This window comes from Camelina sativa, chromosome 15 (genome assembly GCF_030686135.1).
Source record: "Camelina sativa cultivar CO46 ecotype springtype chromosome 15, ASM3068613v1".
Classification (NCBI taxonomy): Eukaryota; Viridiplantae; Streptophyta; class Magnoliopsida; order Brassicales; family Brassicaceae; genus Camelina; species Camelina sativa.
In genome coordinates this window covers 182958-199084 of record NC_141894.1, presented here as the reverse complement: position 1 = coordinate 199084, position 16127 = coordinate 182958, and the positions used below count along the sequence as shown (strand labels likewise).

At 39.7% G+C, this 16127-nt stretch overlaps 4 protein-coding genes and 1 pseudogene across 6 annotated transcripts; 4 read left to right on the top strand and 1 right to left on the bottom strand.

Annotated features, from left to right (window-relative positions):
* The first annotated feature begins 120 nt into the window (after positions 1-120).
* On the top strand, positions 121-2705 carry LOC104773386 (SUPPRESSOR OF GAMMA RESPONSE 1-like). The gene is made up of 6 exons (XM_010497986.3): positions 121-407; positions 848-980; positions 1080-1266; positions 1389-1858; positions 1940-2188; positions 2277-2705. The coding sequence occupies exons 1-6, from the start codon at positions 400-402 to the stop codon at positions 2319-2321; spliced, it is 1092 nt and encodes a 363-aa protein (XP_010496288.1). The 5' UTR covers positions 121-399; the 3' UTR covers positions 2322-2705.
* Positions 2678-6367, top strand: LOC104773385 (cell division control protein 48 homolog C). The gene is made up of 9 exons (XM_010497985.3): positions 2678-3864; positions 3963-4552; positions 4652-4804; positions 4893-5009; positions 5097-5201; positions 5376-5441; positions 5521-5781; positions 5887-6036; positions 6134-6367. Exons 1-9 carry the CDS (start codon positions 2931-2933, stop codon positions 6230-6232), a joined length of 2475 nt encoding a protein of 824 aa, XP_010496287.2. The 5' UTR covers positions 2678-2930; the 3' UTR covers positions 6233-6367.
* Positions 6343-8121, bottom strand: LOC104773410 (uncharacterized). Its single transcript, XM_010498013.2, has 2 exons — positions 7820-8121; positions 6343-7634 (listed from the first exon to the last, which is right to left on the bottom strand). Exon 2 carries the CDS (start codon positions 7608-7610, stop codon positions 6528-6530), a length of 1083 nt encoding a protein of 360 aa, XP_010496315.2. The 5' UTR covers positions 7611-7634; positions 7820-8121; the 3' UTR covers positions 6343-6527.
* A 260-nt stretch (positions 8122-8381) lies between these two features.
* LOC104773409 (protein NUCLEAR FUSION DEFECTIVE 4 pseudogene) lies at positions 8382-10213 on the top strand (annotated as a pseudogene). The gene has a single exon (XR_015582670.1). The product of XR_015582670.1 is annotated as a protein NUCLEAR FUSION DEFECTIVE 4 pseudogene (transcript).
* Positions 10214-13539: 3326 nt separating this feature from the next.
* On the top strand, positions 13540-15859 carry LOC104773384 (glucuronokinase 1). 2 transcript variants are annotated; one of them, XM_087487512.1, is made up of 6 exons: positions 13540-13965; positions 14227-14376; positions 14454-14642; positions 14741-14857; positions 14990-15150; positions 15270-15859. In XM_087487512.1, exons 1-6 carry the CDS (start codon positions 13708-13710, stop codon positions 15502-15504), a joined length of 1110 nt encoding a protein of 369 aa, XP_087343638.1. In that variant the 5' UTR covers positions 13540-13707; the 3' UTR covers positions 15505-15859. The 2 variants fall into 2 exon arrangements, with proteins under 2 accessions (XP_087343638.1, XP_087343637.1); XM_087487511.1 differs by having other exon boundaries at positions 13606-13965; positions 14741-14861; positions 14994-15150.
* Positions 15860-16127: the final 268 nt, after the last annotated feature.

The following is a 16127-nucleotide window of genomic DNA, read 5'->3' as shown; positions in this document are numbered from 1 at the left end:
TAAGTGCGTGTAGGCCTAAGTGAGTATGTGTTTTTTTTACTGTATATGGCTTGGGGAGCAAGCTAGCTGGGCCCCACATAACAGAAATTTACAAAAATAGCCATAAACAAAGCTCCCAGAGTGCTTCGGAATCCGAACCAATATCTCTAGTGGGTCAACTAAAGACGAGTCTTATCCGAAGCTGAGGTTCGTCAGTTGTGTTCTTGAGAAGCTTTCCTCGAAGCTCAGGTTCGGAACGTACGAGTCTCTCTGGGTTTAGCTTTACTTTCTTTCCCGCTCGCTCACACATAGTCTTCTCTCGGTCTTGACGCGTTCACTCCATTTTTACTTAGCCTAGTGAACAAGCTCCAAAGCCTTCCTCTTCTCTCTCTCTCTCTGTATCTCTTTGTTTTGGGAGTCATGGCGAGGTAAGCTTTGAACCCTAATACTGTATATAAAAACCAAACCCCCCAAGATTTTTCGTTAGATTTGATTTCACCCAAAACCCTGAATCGATTTTACCAATCGATTTCGTTACCTGTTTGTTCCGCGCAAGACAAGGCCAATTTTTTAATTAACTGGGTTACGATTCCTGGCAAGCAAAATGTGAAATTTCTATTACGAACGAGTTTTTAGCTACAAAGATTGAGACTTTTAGATATAATTTGGGTCTGGTTAGGCATTGTCTGCATCTCTCTATAGCTTTCAGTTTTAAAGTAATCTATATAGGGGCTAGGAGATTTGTGAGATATAAACCTTTCTCTCTGTTTCTGACAATACCCGCTTGAGTCTCTCTGCTAATTGACTCTGAAGAAGATGACCGATTTGTTTTCTTCACATCTTTATCCGTTTTGTTCTTGTCACACAGGGCTTGGATTGTCGATGGTCGAGGTATTGCAACCAAAGTGAAAAATGCTTCTCTTTCTTCAGCTTTTCAGATCCAAGACTGCGGTGCTCATATCCAATGCCCCAATTGCTCCTACCGCATTGACAACAGCAATGTCAGTCCCCAGGCTCACTTCCCTCTCCTACCACATTGCTCAAACCAGAGACTTCGCTTACACACTTACACACTTGTCTTTCTTCTTATTTGGACTCAGGTACTGCTTCCATGGCCTGGTCTTCCTAAAGGTGTCAAGTTTGAGCCAACTGATGAGGACATCGTCGAATTTTTGGAAGCTAAATGTGGGCTTGGTGACTCACAACCTCACGTGCTTATCGAAGAGTTTATTCGTCCTGTCACTGAAGATGTTGGAATCAATTACACTCACCCTCAAAACCTTCCTGGTAAACTACAACATTCTACCATCTTCTTTTGCAATTTTACTCCATAAAGACCTTTACTTTAAGCTCATATAACTGTTGCTCTTCGATTGATTCCTGTGATCTTTTGAGCTTTGCTATTTCAGGTGCAAACAAAGATGGAGTAAGTGTCTTCTTCTTTCACAAGACGGTGCAGGCTTATGGCACAGGACAGAGGAAACGCCGAAAGATCACACCAACTCTTGTGAACGATGAACCAGTTCGCTGGCACAAGACTGGCAGAACCAAACCTGTATTTCTCAATGGAGTCCAGAGCGGTTGCAAGAAGATCATGGTGCTCTACAAGAGCGCTAGAAAGGGGTCAAAGCCCGTGAAATCAAACTGGGTTCTGCATCAGTACCATCTAGGTACAGAAGGAAAGGAGATAGGAGACTATGTTGTTTCCAAGATCACATATCAGCAGCAGAAGCTTGGGGATGAAGGTGAGAATTCCGGGGGTAGAGGTGGCCCTAGAACACCAAAGACGAATACTCCTACACCTCCTAGACCTGTAGAAAGTGTTGCTGGAGATGAAGAAGCTTTTGATGATTCAAAGATGTTTGCTCCATTTATGGAGGTTGGTAAAATGGTAACCACAAGATCATCAACTTCGTTTTTTAGAGACTAAAGTCGGTGTTTTTATTATCTGGTAAACCAGGGACTGGACAGCATTCCAGAAGCTGCATTAGGGAAGATGTGGTCCAAAAAAGCTCGAATGGATGAGGATTATGTTGTAAACCTCAGTGAAGATAGCTTAACATGCAATGAGAGCATTGAAGCTTCGTCTATTTGGGAAAATCAGGTTCTGCCCCCCAATCCTAGCCTCGGAACTATTGGGGAGCTTGATGGTTTCTCCATTTCAGATCTGGAGAATGCAGATTTGGGGACTCCCCCTGATTTCCTCTCTGTAAGATCCAGCTTAAAACAATTTTCCTTTGAAAATCATTGGAACTTGAGATTCTGATTTCTTCTCGTGTACATATGGGTTTTTGTAGTTGGCTTCTCAGGAGAGCTTGTTGAACTGGATTGGATGGCTGTGATAGGATTCTTGCTGCTTAACCAATAACCTCTAGAATGGCTTTGCCGAAGAAGAAGAAGGCAGAAAGCAGGATCGTGTATAAATTATTAAGAAAAGTCTCCTCCAACTGAAGTCATATCTCTGCGATATTTTTACTTCAGGAGATGAGGTTTTCTCTCGGATTCTCGGAAAGTTACATGAATATTTCCGGGAATATATCATTTTCAATCTCGGAATCTGCACTTTTTGTTGTAATTCAAGAAGACATTGTGACCTTTGTGCTCGTTGTTGTTAACTTGTTATGGGTTACTCTGTTTTATTTCGCTCAAAGGTCCATCAACGGTTATGTATATTTTTTGGGTGTTTTATTTACCATTCGCACCAATATTCTCAAAAGATTTCATTATTACCCCCAAAGAAATTAATTAATACAACAAACCCTCTTAAGTCTTAACCTTGGTCTGTTTCTCTCTCACTCACGAAATTAATTAGGGTTTTTTCTAAGTAGCCGTCTACGGTTCAGACGGTGGTGGTGGGCGCTTCGAAAGTTTTACCCTTTCGTATAACTAAGTTTGGAAGATTCAGACTTTCGTTGTTGAAAACCCCACTCTAAGCTCTCTAATTCAATACGATGGTGAGAAGAGGTCGCGGCGGCGGAGGCGGTGGTATGGGCGGAGGAATCAATCGCAGATATCTGAGTCAAGTTATGGATTCATGCGGGAAAGATTTAACTACGGCGGAGGATATCGTCGATGATCTCTGTTCCAAATACGGCAATTTTGCGAGGTTGACTCGACAAGTGCTTCTTCTCAATGTCAGACAAGTCCTTAATGTAAGAAACAACAACAAGAGGGTTAAAGACGACGACGAAGATGACAACAATGGCGACGATGTGGAAGGTTCTGCTGCTCAGAGAAAGAAACAGAGACGGGTTGATGAGAAAGAGGAGAAGTTGCAGAGAGCTGAGCAGTCACATCTTAGGAAGAGGAGCATGGAACGTTCAGTGTCTTCTTCTCCGTCGTCTTCTTCTCCGTCGGAAGACAGTGGCGATGTCTCTACCTCCGAGGACGGTATTTATGGCGAGAAGCTTAGTCCGCTGTTTGATTTGACTAATGACAGTCTACGAGATAACTACGCTAAGTTAAACAGCTCCTCCAAGAAACCAATTGGGGCGCCTGAGGAGAACAATGTCGAAGTTGAGACTGTGAGCAACAAAGGTAGAAGCAAGTTGGCTACAATGGGGGTGAGAAAGGAGGCTAAAGGCTCTCTTTCCCTGAGTGGAACTACTGGTAATGGTGGTGATTTGGTAGTGGACGGTAATAAAGGACCTACTTTTAAAGATTTTGGTGGGATTAAGAAAATTTTGGATGATTTGGAGATGAATGTTCTATTCCCTATTCTCAATCCTGAACCGTTTAAGAAGATTGGAGTGAAGCCACCAAGCGGGATTCTATTTCATGGACCACCTGGTTGTGGAAAGACCAAGTTGGCCAATGCCATTGCTAATGAAGTTGGTGTTCCGTTTTATAAGATCTCAGCCACAGATGTGGTTTCTGGTGTTTCCGGTATTGAATTTGCATATCCATTTGTTCACTTTGGTTTTGGCTCCCTCTCTGTTCTTATTATTGATTGTACTAATCCAATATGCAAATTTTGTTTACAGGTGCTTCTGAAGAGAATATTAGAGAGCTCTTCTCTGATGCGTATAAGACTGCGCCTTCAATTGTGTTTATCGATGAGATTGATGCAATTGGATCAAAGAGAGAAAATCAGCAAAGGGAGATGGAGAAGCGGATAGTAACGCAATTATTGACTTGTATGGATGGACCTGGTCAAAAAGGCGGTAAAAGTGGTCCTGATTCTAATACTGGATTTGTTCTCGTCATTGGAGCTACAAATAGACCTGATGCTCTTGATCCTGCTTTGAGAAGAAGTGGACGATTTGAGTGTGAGATCGCTCTAAGTGTTCCAGATGAAGACGCAAGGGCTGAGATACTCTCTGTTGTAGTCCAAAAACTGAGACTAGAAGGGCCTTTTGACAATAAAAAAATAGCTCGTTTAACACCCGGTTTTGTTGGAGCTGATTTGGAGAGTATTGCTTACTATGCTGGCAGAAAAGCCATAAAGAGAATCAAGGATTCAAGAAAATCTGAACAGTCTGGAGACGCTGCTGAAGATGATAAATCTTGGCTGAGGCTGCCCTGGCCAGAAGAAGAGTTGGAAAAACTCTTTGTCAAAATGTCTGATTTCGAGGTATGTCAATTGCAGGAGTGAGATATGGGACAACTTTTCTCTACTTCAATGTTTACAAAGTTCTTCTCTTTGGTTCCTAAATCCTCTGTTATATACCAGGAAGCAGTGAATATAGCTCAGGCATCTTTAACAAGAGAAGGATTCTCAATTGTGCCTGACGTCAAGTGGGATGATGTTGGTGGACTTGACCATCTACGACTTGAATTCAACCGTTATTTAGTCAGGCCTATCAAAAGGCCTGATATTTATAAGGTACTAAAAATCACATGGCACCGTTGGTACATAGTCAAGTACTTGCTAGTTCTATTGAGGTCCGAACAGTCTCTTTGGATCTTTTTAGGCTTTTGGAGTAGACTTAGAGACAGGATTTTTGCTCTATGGACCACCGGGTTGTGGTAAGACATTGATTGCAAAGGCAGCTGCTAACGAGGCTGGAGCTAATTTCATGCACATCAAGGTTTGACTTCCTCGTCTTACTTATTTGGCTTTGTGTATGAATGGTTCTTGATAATGTGATTATCTCTCTTCTATCAATGGCTTTCAGGGTGCAGAACTTCTAAATAAATATGTCGGAGAAAGCGAGCTAGCTATTCGGACATTATTTCAGCGCGCTCGAACATGCGCACCATGTGTACTCTTCTTTGATGAGGTTGGTTTATTACATTTTGAACTATATGAAGTATGAACAAAAGGAGACTGATGTCTGTGTATGCAGACAATAAGATATGAGATTAAGATATGACTTGTAGTCAAAATTGATCCATGTTTGGGTAGTTTAAGAGCTGTCTGATTCTTATACATGAGTAATGTCTTTGAAGTTCAGGTGGATGCTTTGACTACAAGTCGTGGCAAAGAAGGTGCTTGGGTTGTGGAACGGCTTTTGAACCAGGTAATATACGCTTTCTTCATCATATTGAATGGTGCAACTGCATACTCAGGCGTTGATCAAATGGGTTTCGATGTTCAAGTTTCTTGTGGAGCTGGACGGTGGAGAAAGGCGTAATGTGTATGTAATTGGAGCTACAAACAGGCCAGATGTAGTTGATCCTGCTTTCTTGAGACCAGGTAGGTTTGGGAATCTTCTTTACGTACCCCTCCCTAACGCGGATCAGCGTGCTTCAATTTTAAAAGCCATAGCGAGGAAGAAACCCGTAGATCCTAGTGTTGATCTTGATGGCATTGCAAAGATGAACTGTGAAGGTTTCAGCGGAGCTGATCTCGCTGGCTTGGTAATTATCTCCCGCTCTTGTCGCAGTGTTTCTTGAAACTTGACATGACCCATGTCGTGTAATGTACGTGATTCTGATGGTTAGTTTATATTTACAAAATGGAAGGTTCAAAAAGCTACATTCCAGGCAGTGGAGGAGATGGTAGGCTCCAGTGAGTCGTCTGAAGATGATGTATTAGATACAACTCAGTGTACCATCAAGATGACTCATTTCGAGCAAGTCTTGTCCTCAGTCTCACCTTCTGTGAACAAACAGGTTTTCTCTTCTCTCTGTTTGCATCACTTTGAGAAATTAAAATTCTATAGTCTCTTGTTGAGTTTGAATTTGAACCTCATTTTGGCGTGTTTTGCAGGATCGAGAACGCTACGAGGCACTATCAAAGAAGCTTCAAAAAAGCATTGGAAGGAACACTGAACAAGTCACCATAGGACCATCTTTCGCCCTTGAGTAAAACTCTCTTACTTATATAGAATGTCTGCAAAATCCCATTTTCCCCGAGGGTATTCTTTAATTTAATATAAAGAGTAAAAGACTCAAGACTGTTTTTCAACTTCAGACACGTAATAGAATCAAGTTATTTTTCCAACTGTTCTGATCAGATCCGTAAGTAATACTACAAAAATTCTGATACTGTAAATTTTATATACAGAGATGATTAAAGAGATAACAAATGCTATTAGCCGTATACGAGATTACCTAAAAGACTATTAAGAGGTCTCTGACAAGTGATAGATAGAGATTCTTATTTATAAGCCAGAATCTCGTTTGCAGTTCCCAGGTAATAAGTACTTGTAGCTATCAGCGTTCTGAATCAAGTATCCAGGGAGATGAACAGCTGAATAAGACCGTGGAATCGGACCTAGTTTCCCAATAATCTCCCTAAATGTGTGTTCTTCAGGAAGCATATCGAAAAGATCAGTTCCTTTGCAGATTACATCTTGGATTCGTCTCGGGTTGAGGTAATGCAAGAATCTAACCCGGTCGGTATGGCTGTATGCTTTCATCTTGAACACAAAATCATTGATGTGTCTGAAACAGAAACTGCAGTGCCAACCTGAATCTGTCAAAAGATTGTTGCTTTGGCGGAAATGAGCGTACCGAGTTTTACCAGGCTTGTAGAGATGAACTGAAGCTCTCCAGCTTTTGCTATCGACATAGTACTCATACGAGTAGAGGTAGTTTCTCAACTGAAGATGAAGAATTGGCGGGAATCCGTCACACCATCTAAGCAGGTTTATGGTATGGCCGCTCGGGATCTCATCGACGTCCGACATTATCAGAAGATCATCTTCTTTTATACCAGCGAGTTTGATCAACTGATCCAGTGCAAGCCTTTGGAATGATTCTTCCACAAAAGGGTTTTCGCCTTTCTTGAACCTTCCTCCAACGTGCCCATAAGTCAGCCTTGACTCAGCAAATTTGAATATCTTGTCCCGGTTGTCTGCGAAAGACAAGGGCTTTGACAGTCCGGTGAAAGTAGAGTTAGATTCGAGAAGCACAAACTGAGTAATGTAAGGACTTAACTCCTTCCAGCGGATAGTGAGCATATCGATCTCGTTACTGAACAAGACAGCATCGAAGACTCTTCGTGGAGATTCACGGAGTTTCCAGCCATGAAGACTGCAGAGCGTTTCCATGGAGGTGTTGTGGTGGTAGTAATGCGGAAGGATGTTGAAAGGTTTTGGAGGTGATTCCCAAAGAGGTCTCAAGAAATATGTGATCTTCTGACCATGTAAGTAGATGCCGAAGATAGAGATTGGGAGGACAGCGAAGAGAAATACAAATGTTTTTAAATCGAGTCCTCTGAGAACAAATCGAAGCCTTGACATGGCTTTGCCTACTCGAGAACCCTCCTGTATATTGTAAAAAGAAAAGTCCCTGGCGTTAAAAGAATGCAAAGGTTCTCAACTTAAGAATGATATGTTTATGTAGCCAATGAAGCAAGCAAACTCAATCATAAGCAATATTTACAAGAACCAAAAAGAAAAAACCTAAATGTTGTAAGTTTCAGAATCATCTAAGAAACAAGAATAAGCACCTGTCCACAAAGATGGTCGGAGATGGTATCCGTCTTCTAATCGAATAAGCACCTGTCCAGTTTTTTGAGGTGTTGCTTCTCTAGAGAAAGTTGAAGTATCCACAAAAATAAAAGCTTATGGAAAACAAAGAGAGAGAGATGTCTATGAGGATCGGAGGTTCAATCAAGTCCGAGAAAACGTGTCTTCAAATCGATCCATATCTCCTCCTCTAAGGAAAATTGTAACCCCCTCCAATTATAGCCGTTTGGTGCTTTTAAGGCTTTCTCTCCAATTATATTCTCAACTATCTATAATTATCTCCTTTATCTCTCCCCTAATTACATTTTAGCTTCCATATATTCATTGATCCCACATAATTATTTTATCCGTCCGATCTCGTAGAAGATTTCATCTTACGGCTTTAAATCTTTTTCTCTCTATCTCTCTGCCAAAATCAGAATATTCCTTTCTTATTTCTTTTTGGATGATTAATAGTATCTGTAATCGAAAATAGTAAAAGTAATTTTAAACCGAACGTTGGAAAAAAAAAAGAAAGGGAAGAAACAAAAGAAATCACCAAAGTGTGTGATTGATGATTATGAGACGGCTAAATAATGATAACCCCAAAGACAATAACGACGGCAGGGGAGGAACCCGCCACGCCTTCACCTTCAGCTCCACAAGTCAATTCTATTCTCCAATGGTGGCGTAGATGGACGGTTTTGGTGGCGGCTATCTGGATTCAAGCCTTCACCGGTACTAACTTCGATTTCTCTGCCTACTCTTCCGACATGAAGTCTTCCATGGGGGTTTCTCAATCACGCCTTAACTACATGGCGGTTGCTTCTGATTTAGGTAAAGCATTGGGCTGGTCTTCTGGTTTCGCCATTGCCTATTTCCCTGTCTCCGTCGTGCTGTTCGCTGCAGCTGCCATGGGACTCGTCGGTTACGGCGTCCAGTGGCTATCCATCGCCGATGTCATCGATCTTCCTTACTCTCTCGTCTTGGTTTGCTGCTCCTTGGCCGGATTAAGCATCTGCTGGTTCAACACCGTCTGCTTCATCCTCTGCGTTCGCCATTTCGAAGCCAACCACTCTCTCGCTTTGTCTCTCGTCGTCAGTTTTAACGGAATCAGTGCTGCGTTGTACACGCTTGGCCATGAAGCTATTAGTGGCAAATCATCGGCGAGCTCTGATATATACCTTCTCCTTAACTCTCTCATCCCTCTCATCGTCTCTGTTTTAGCCCTTTGGCCGGTCCTTACCAACCCTCACGATTCCGATTCTGGCTGCCGAACACGTGACGAAGTCCGAGTCTTTGTCGCCTTCAATGTCTTGGCCTTAATCACATGTTTTTACCTTCTCTTGCCTTCCTCAGGCGCCTACTTAGCTTCATCACCTCGTTGGCATTTCCTCGGTGCCATTTTCCTTCTCCTTTTCCCTTTGTGCGTACCGCTTCTCGACTATGTTCACCGCGCTCGCCAGTCCCTTCGCAGCTCTGGCTATGCAGTGGTTGACATAGAGGATCCCAAGATCCTTGATAACGTGTCTTTGGATCATCAGAAGAACAATGCGGAGGAGGGATGTAATCAAGTGAGACTGGGAGATGAACATTCTCTCGGAACCCTTGTTTGCAGTTTGGACTTTTGGCTGTACTACGTAGCTTATTTCTGTGGCGGCACGATCGGTCTTGTATACAGCAACAACTTAGGACAGATCGCCCAGTCTCTGAGACAAAGCAGATCGAATGCTAAATCCTTGGTCACGCTCTTCTCTGCCTTCTCATTTCTCGGAAGATTGCTCTCCTCTGCACCTGACTTCACACGCAAGAAACTAGACTACTTGACAAGAACAGGATGGTTCGCGATTTCGCTACTGCCAACACCTATAGCCTTCTTCATCCTGGCGTATTCGCCCAAGACAAACCAGACGGCGCTATTAGAAGTGGCTACAGCACTAATAGGGTTAAGTTCGGGGTTTGTGTTTGCGGCAGCAGTTTCCATAACGTCGGACCTCTTTGGACGCAACAGTGTGGGTGTAAACCAGAACATACTCATCACAAACATACCCATCGGATCGCTCTTCTACGGGTACATGGCTGGGACTGTCTATGACAAGAATGCCAGCACGGCGGGTACACCAAAGTCTCAGGTCTCAGCAGACGACGCGGTTGTTTGCGTAGGAAGTAAATGTTATTTCGTAACGTTTTTGTATTGGGGGTTTCTGTCAGTTTTGGGATTCGTATGTAGCTTGTTTCTTTTTATCAGAACCAGACCGGTTTATCAACGGTTAGAACAGAACAGAATCTAAAATGTTGTCCGTAGACCGTAGTATAGATTGATCAGATAAAAAAAAAAGGTGTAAAATGCAATTGTAACTAGTCTATTAATTAATTTGAGTAATTGATTTAGTGTATAAGTTACTAGGAAAGCGACCCGTGCGTTGCCGCACAGGGAGGTGAAATCCTAAATTGAAATTTAACATTTGTAATTCATCTTAAATTCTTTATTTTCTCAATCAATTTGATCATTTTCACTTCTTGCTATTGCTTTCAACTGATTAAAAAGCCAAAAATTCATTTCAATGTTATTATATTTTAGGTTGTCACACACAAAAGTGAGCCTTTTTTAGAGCTTGATTTACTATGAACATTACTTTTAACCATATATAAAATTTCATTTATGTTTGTCTCCGACCATATGGTGCTATATATTGGTATCCTTTCTTATTTCGCTATTAGAAATTGTCTTTGTTGTTGATCATTATCAATCAAAATACATACAAGACTGCTTCTCTCTTTGTTTATTTACTGTATAGAGAAAATACTAAATGCCACTTGTCGAAGGAAGGTCGAAGATTGGGATCGGAGTAGATGGCTGGATTGAGTTTTGTTTCTCCTTCACTTTGATACGCGATTTCTCTTTCCATAGATTACTGATTCACAAATCACAATCAATATTCCGATGATGTAAGCAAGTGGAGTTTGTATACAAATGATTTACTATGAACATTACTTTTAACCATGTATAAAATTTCACTTATGCTTGTGGATGTTTTTTTCTCTCACTTTTAGATATGTACAAAACCAAGTTTTATATGACCGACCAATCAAACCTAATGGGTTAATATAGAGTAACTCACATTCTTCAGCTACAACTTTTAGAGATATATATTTGGCTATAATGCTTTCCACAGTTACATGCATGTTGGTGTCACGTTTTCCCTCAGAAGACCCCATTCTTTCCTCCCTTTTAATGGGTTAATCTTGATTGCCTTATTTCCTACTAACACATTTGATACATGGATTTGTAATATTTGCTTCAAATCACATATTCCTCTTTGGAAAAGAAAAAAAAGCAAGACGTAACAGACTAAGAATGCATATAGACAAAAACTTGTACACTCATCAGCTATTCAATCAAAGCAATTCAATTAAACTACAAAAGTTCAGAAAATTAATAAAATATAGAACAGAGGATTTTATGTTGGTCTCTCCCAATCCATCCCATTCCACCGTGTCGGCTGCTCTCCTTCCAGGCTGCATCCCCCTTTATTTGATTTCCCACTTATGTCTATGAATCGGTACCATCATGTTTTTCAATAAACGACAGCGAAAACGAAGTTAATATGGTGAAACAGGTGATAATAATATCTCACCTTTTGATGTTCTCTTCTTTAGGTTAAACACTAATTTTATAAATTTCTTACATTTTTCTTTTTTTTGGCAGATTCCAGATCACTCTAAAAGTGACTGTTATACATTATGTTTTTAAAAAGTTGTATATACAGATTAGAAAGTCATCAAAGACTAAATAAGTTACCTTTAGTAGATCCTTTCTTTCTAACTTGACTTGTCATTTGGTCGTGCTTACGCTTTCTAGAATTTGATTTTGTGTTGTCACAAGTATGTCTGGCTTTTTCTTCGGTACTCTCTATTTCCATGCTCATTTGTAATATTTCTATATATTATTAAAATGTTTGATACCCAGAAAGTATAAGAAATTATAATTCAACTAAAATTTTTAAAAACTTTATTTACAAAAAATGTAAACTAACCTGGATCATGAACATCTAATGGACATCCTACAAAAAAAAATTTTTTTTTAACATTTATACCATGTTTGTTAGAAAAAAATAAATAGGTTAAAATAAGAACATATATTAAATTATAATTATACCATGTTTGTTAAAAAATTTTGGCTTATCCGTAGCTCTAGCATCACTGCATATTATCATGCCTCTCGTATCTTGGTTTTGGGTTTTCCAGAAAGTCAAAAAATAATATTTGCACATTGAGAATCAAAAACATTAGCCATGCAAAAAATACGGCACACGTACTTAATAACATTAGTCATGCAAAAACATGAAAACCAGAAAGGCTAAAAATTTTGAAGAGACTAAAAGTTAACAAAACTAAGATTAATGTATGAACTTAATAGTGTCGACTAACAGTAATAATAATCTAACCGAAAAACACTACAGGTCATTCGCAGCAAAAATATTAGATTACCTTAAATTAGAGATTGATGCTTGAAAGTTAAAAAACACTTCAATAATACAATTCTTTAGTACTCAGAAAACAATTGTTCGAAACTTGTTTATGTAGTCAAGAAAAGTTTATATATAATAAACAAAGAGGTGTAAGACATAGAGGTGTGAAATGTAAATGTGTTGAAATTAATAGATGTGAAACATGGAGGTACAACAAAGAGATGTAACACATAGATGTGTGAAATTAAAAGGTGTAAAAATTAATGGATGTGATTTTTGAAACCAGGAGGTACAACAAAGAGATGCAAAGACTAAGGAGGTGTGATTTAAAAGGTGTAAAAATTAATGGATGTGATTTTTGAAACCAGGAGGTACAACAAAGAGATGCAAAGACTAAGAGGTGTGATTTAAAAGGTGTAAAAATTAATGGATGTGATTTTTGAAACCATGAGGTACAACAAAGAGATGCAAAGACTAAGAGGTGTGATTTTTGAAAGATGGGGGTGCGATGAAAAGATACGATTAATAATTTTAAACCGTTGGATTAAAACTGGAACTAATCTCATCCGTTGCATTAAAAGTTGACACAAAAAAGTGGGTTTGCTATTATATATAGGAGGTACAACAAAGAGATGTAACATATAGAGGTGTGAAATTAAAATGTGTAAAAATTAATAGATGTGATTTTTGAAACCAGGAGGTACAACAAAGAGATGCAAAGACTAAAGAGGTGTGATTTAAAAGGTGTAAAAATTAATGGATGTGATTTTTGAAACCAGGAGGTACAACAAAGAGATGCAAAGACTAAGAGGTGTGATTTAAAAGGTGTAAAAATTAATGGATGTGATTTTTGAAACTATGAGGTACAACAAAGAGATGCAAAGACTAAGAGGTGTGATTTTTGAAAGATGGGGGTGCGACGAAAAGACACGATTAATAATTTTAAACCGTTGGATTAAAACTGGAACTAATCTCATCCGTTGGATTAAAAGTTGACACAAAAAAGTGGGTTTGCTATTATATATAGATTGACGACGATTGTACCATCTTTGCCCTCGGCTCGACAGGAAACAAACATTAATGGTAGCTTGACCTTCTTGACATCATCACAATAACTAGGGAGGGAGGGACTAATAAGAAGTAATCAAATCATGGTAATACGAATTAATCAAAGGGTTGGGCCCAAATACTGGAAAGTTAGTTGGGCCTGGTAAGTTTGCATTAAAGACAAAAAATTGAATAAACTAGAAAGAGTAGTGTAATTGACTGACAAATGTCACTATCTGAAGCATACGATCGTGATCGGGGGTCAGTCAGTGTCAGTGCCCAAAAAGGTTCAGGCGATTAAATTCCAAAAAGGCTCTGGATATTGTTTAAAAATATAAAATAAAAAAGTAAAAAAAAAAACGAGCACGGCAATGGATGGGAGGACTGAGGAGGAGGAGAAGATGGATCCTAAATCCACTGTTGCTGACCAGCCTAGGGCGGCGATCGAGCACCGTTCCTTCGCTCGGATCGGGTTCCTCGGTAACCCCAGCGATGTTTACTTCGGCCGTACCATCTCCTTCACTATCGGTAACTTCTGGGCATCCGTCAAGCTCGAGCCTTCCCAGCATCTCCTCATCAAGCCTCACCCGTTCCACGATCTCGTCCGCTTCACCTCTCTCGACCACCTCGTACGTCCTTTTTTTTTTCCTCTCTGGATCTGTGGAATTGCTCTATGCTCCTTCTGGATCCGTTTGTTTTGGATGCTTTTAAAAAAAAAAAAAAAAAAAAAGATTATTGTGATTTTTGGGAATATTGAAGCAATAGATTCCATATTTGGCCCCAAATTGTATAATGTTTAATTAGTTAGGAATGTTAATACTCCCAGAGGCTGGCTTCATGATGGTTCTAACTTGTGAGAGGTTATTATTATATATTTTTGGCTTCCTCAGGTGGATCGTTTGCAAAATGAAGGCTACTACGGTGGTGTAAGGTTGCTTATGGCCATTTGTAAAATTTTCCGAAACTATTGCAAAGATAATGCCATCCAACTTCATCAAGGAAACTTCTCTCTTTCTTATGATACCAATATCCCTAGGCAGGTAGTGTAAGCTACACTCTTTGCTTCTATATAAACACCCCACTTCTCTGATGCTCTCTAGCTTTGATGTTCCTTCAGACAGGGCTTTCCGGTTCTAGTGCCATCGTATCCGCTGCCCTCAACTGTCTTCTCGACTTCTACAATGTCAGGCATTTGATCAAAGTACAAGTTCGCCCTAACCTTGTTCTCAATGCTGAGAAAGAACTTGGTATCGTTGCTGGTCTTCAAGACAGGGTTGCTCAAGTGTATGGTGGTCTTGTTCACATGGTCAGTCTCCATTCTTTTCTCTATAATAATAATAATTTAAACATCATTCATCACTTCATAGTCTTCATGGACTAACTTGTATCGTCTTCAATTTGCAGGATTTTAGTAAGGAGCACATGGATAAACTGGGACATGGGATTTATTCTCCTATGGATATCAGTCTCCTCCCTCCTTTGCATCTCATCTATGCTGAGAATCCTAGCGACTCAGGGAAGGTACCTACCATTTTACCCGACTTTTTCAATGCTTCCTCACAAAGCTACACTTGATTTCAACATTAATGAGACTATATAACTCAAATCTTTCGGGCATTGCTCAGTATATATTAAAATTGTCTGCTAATGCAGGTACATAGTAAGGTCAGGCAAAGATGGTTAGATGGCGATGAGTTTATAATCTCATCAATGAAAGAAGTTGGGAATGTAGCAGAAGAAGGTCGAACTGCATTACTCAACAAGGACCATTCCAAACTCGTGGAACTCATGAACCGTAACTTTGACATTCGGAGGTAAATATAGTTCGCAAACTACTCAAGATTCAACCAACTATGCTCACATGATATTTAAATAGAGATGAGAGTGTAAGCAAGCATATAATGATGTCTTTTTTTTTCTTTTTCTTTGAAAGACGGATGTTTGGGGACGAATGCTTAGGAGCAATGAACATAGAGATGGTGGAAATAGCGAGGAGGGTTGGTGCAGCTTCGAAGTTCACAGGAAGTGGAGGAGCAGTGGTGGTATTCTGCCCTGAAGGTCCATCTCAGGTGAAGCTTTTGGAAGAGGAATGCAGGAAATCGGGATTTAAGATTCAGCCGGTAAAAATAGCACCTTCGTGTTTGAATGAATCAGACATTCAGAGCTAATGAGAATGCCCTTGATCGAGTCTTTTACACGCACGCACACATTGGTAGCTTTAGTGTCTCTCAGTTGTTACGGGAGGTGGTTGTCATGAATTCACGGGTTCGATCGAACCTTGTGCTCACAACTTTCTTTCTTTTTGGTTCTTTAGGCTTGCACGTTTTAGTGGTTTGTTCCTTGTACGTCTCTCTTCGTTTTTTTTTGTTTTCCTTTCTTTCGGAGTTAGCTGTTCCTGTTTTACCCATATAAATGCACACATATTTGTGCTCTGTTTTTTTTTTCTTTAATAGTGTAAAATAAAGAAATATTATATTGGCAGAAAGAAAAGAGAGAACGTGCTAGACATGTTCTATTTTTCTAGTTCATAGTAAACATTTGTATAGATAATTGAAAAGATGTTGTTGTTTCTAGTACTCTTTAAGCTGATTGAACAAAAAAAACTTTAATTTGCTTTGAAAAAAGTCGATAATCCTAAAAACTGTAAAATCATGATTAGTTACTCTAATATTATTATTTGTGGAAGAAGCAATAAAATATATTATAAAAAAATGAAAATGGGTATCTGGGACCTTTGACTTGGTGGGCCAATGATATGGCTGAATAAAGAAGTTTTCTTTTTTCAATATTC

What these genes read in the sequence shown, in the direction of transcription:
- LOC104773386 (XM_010497986.3), top strand. An exon ending in ACCGCATTGACAACAGCAAT is followed by an intron (nt 981 to 1,079) that starts GTCAGTCCCCAG and finishes ATTTGGACTCAG; the next exon opens with GTACTGCTTCCATGGCCTGG. An exon ending in CTCCCCCTGATTTCCTCTCT is followed by an intron (nt 2,189 to 2,276) that starts GTAAGATCCAGC and finishes GGGTTTTTGTAG; the next exon opens with TTGGCTTCTCAGGAGAGCTT.
- LOC104773385 (XM_010497985.3), top strand. Translation starts at nt 2,931, where the DNA reads ATGGTGAGAAGAGGTCGCGGCGGCGGAGGCGGTGGTATGGGCGGAGGA. An exon ending in AAAGGCCTGATATTTATAAG is followed by an intron (nt 4,805 to 4,892) that starts GTACTAAAAATC and finishes GGATCTTTTTAG; the next exon opens with GCTTTTGGAGTAGACTTAGA. An exon ending in TGGAACGGCTTTTGAACCAG is followed by an intron (nt 5,442 to 5,520) that starts GTAATATACGCT and finishes TCGATGTTCAAG; the next exon opens with TTTCTTGTGGAGCTGGACGG.
- LOC104773410 (XM_010498013.2), bottom strand. Translation starts at nt 7,610, where the DNA reads ATGTCAAGGCTTCGATTTGTTCTCAGAGGACTCGATTTAAAAACATTT.
- LOC104773384 (XM_087487512.1), top strand. Translation starts at nt 13,708, where the DNA reads ATGGATGGGAGGACTGAGGAGGAGGAGAAGATGGATCCTAAATCCACT. An exon ending in ATGGTGGTCTTGTTCACATG is followed by an intron (nt 14,643 to 14,740) that starts GTCAGTCTCCAT and finishes TTCAATTTGCAG; the next exon opens with GATTTTAGTAAGGAGCACAT. An exon ending in ATCCTAGCGACTCAGGGAAG is followed by an intron (nt 14,858 to 14,989) that starts GTACCTACCATT and finishes CTGCTAATGCAG; the next exon opens with GTACATAGTAAGGTCAGGCA.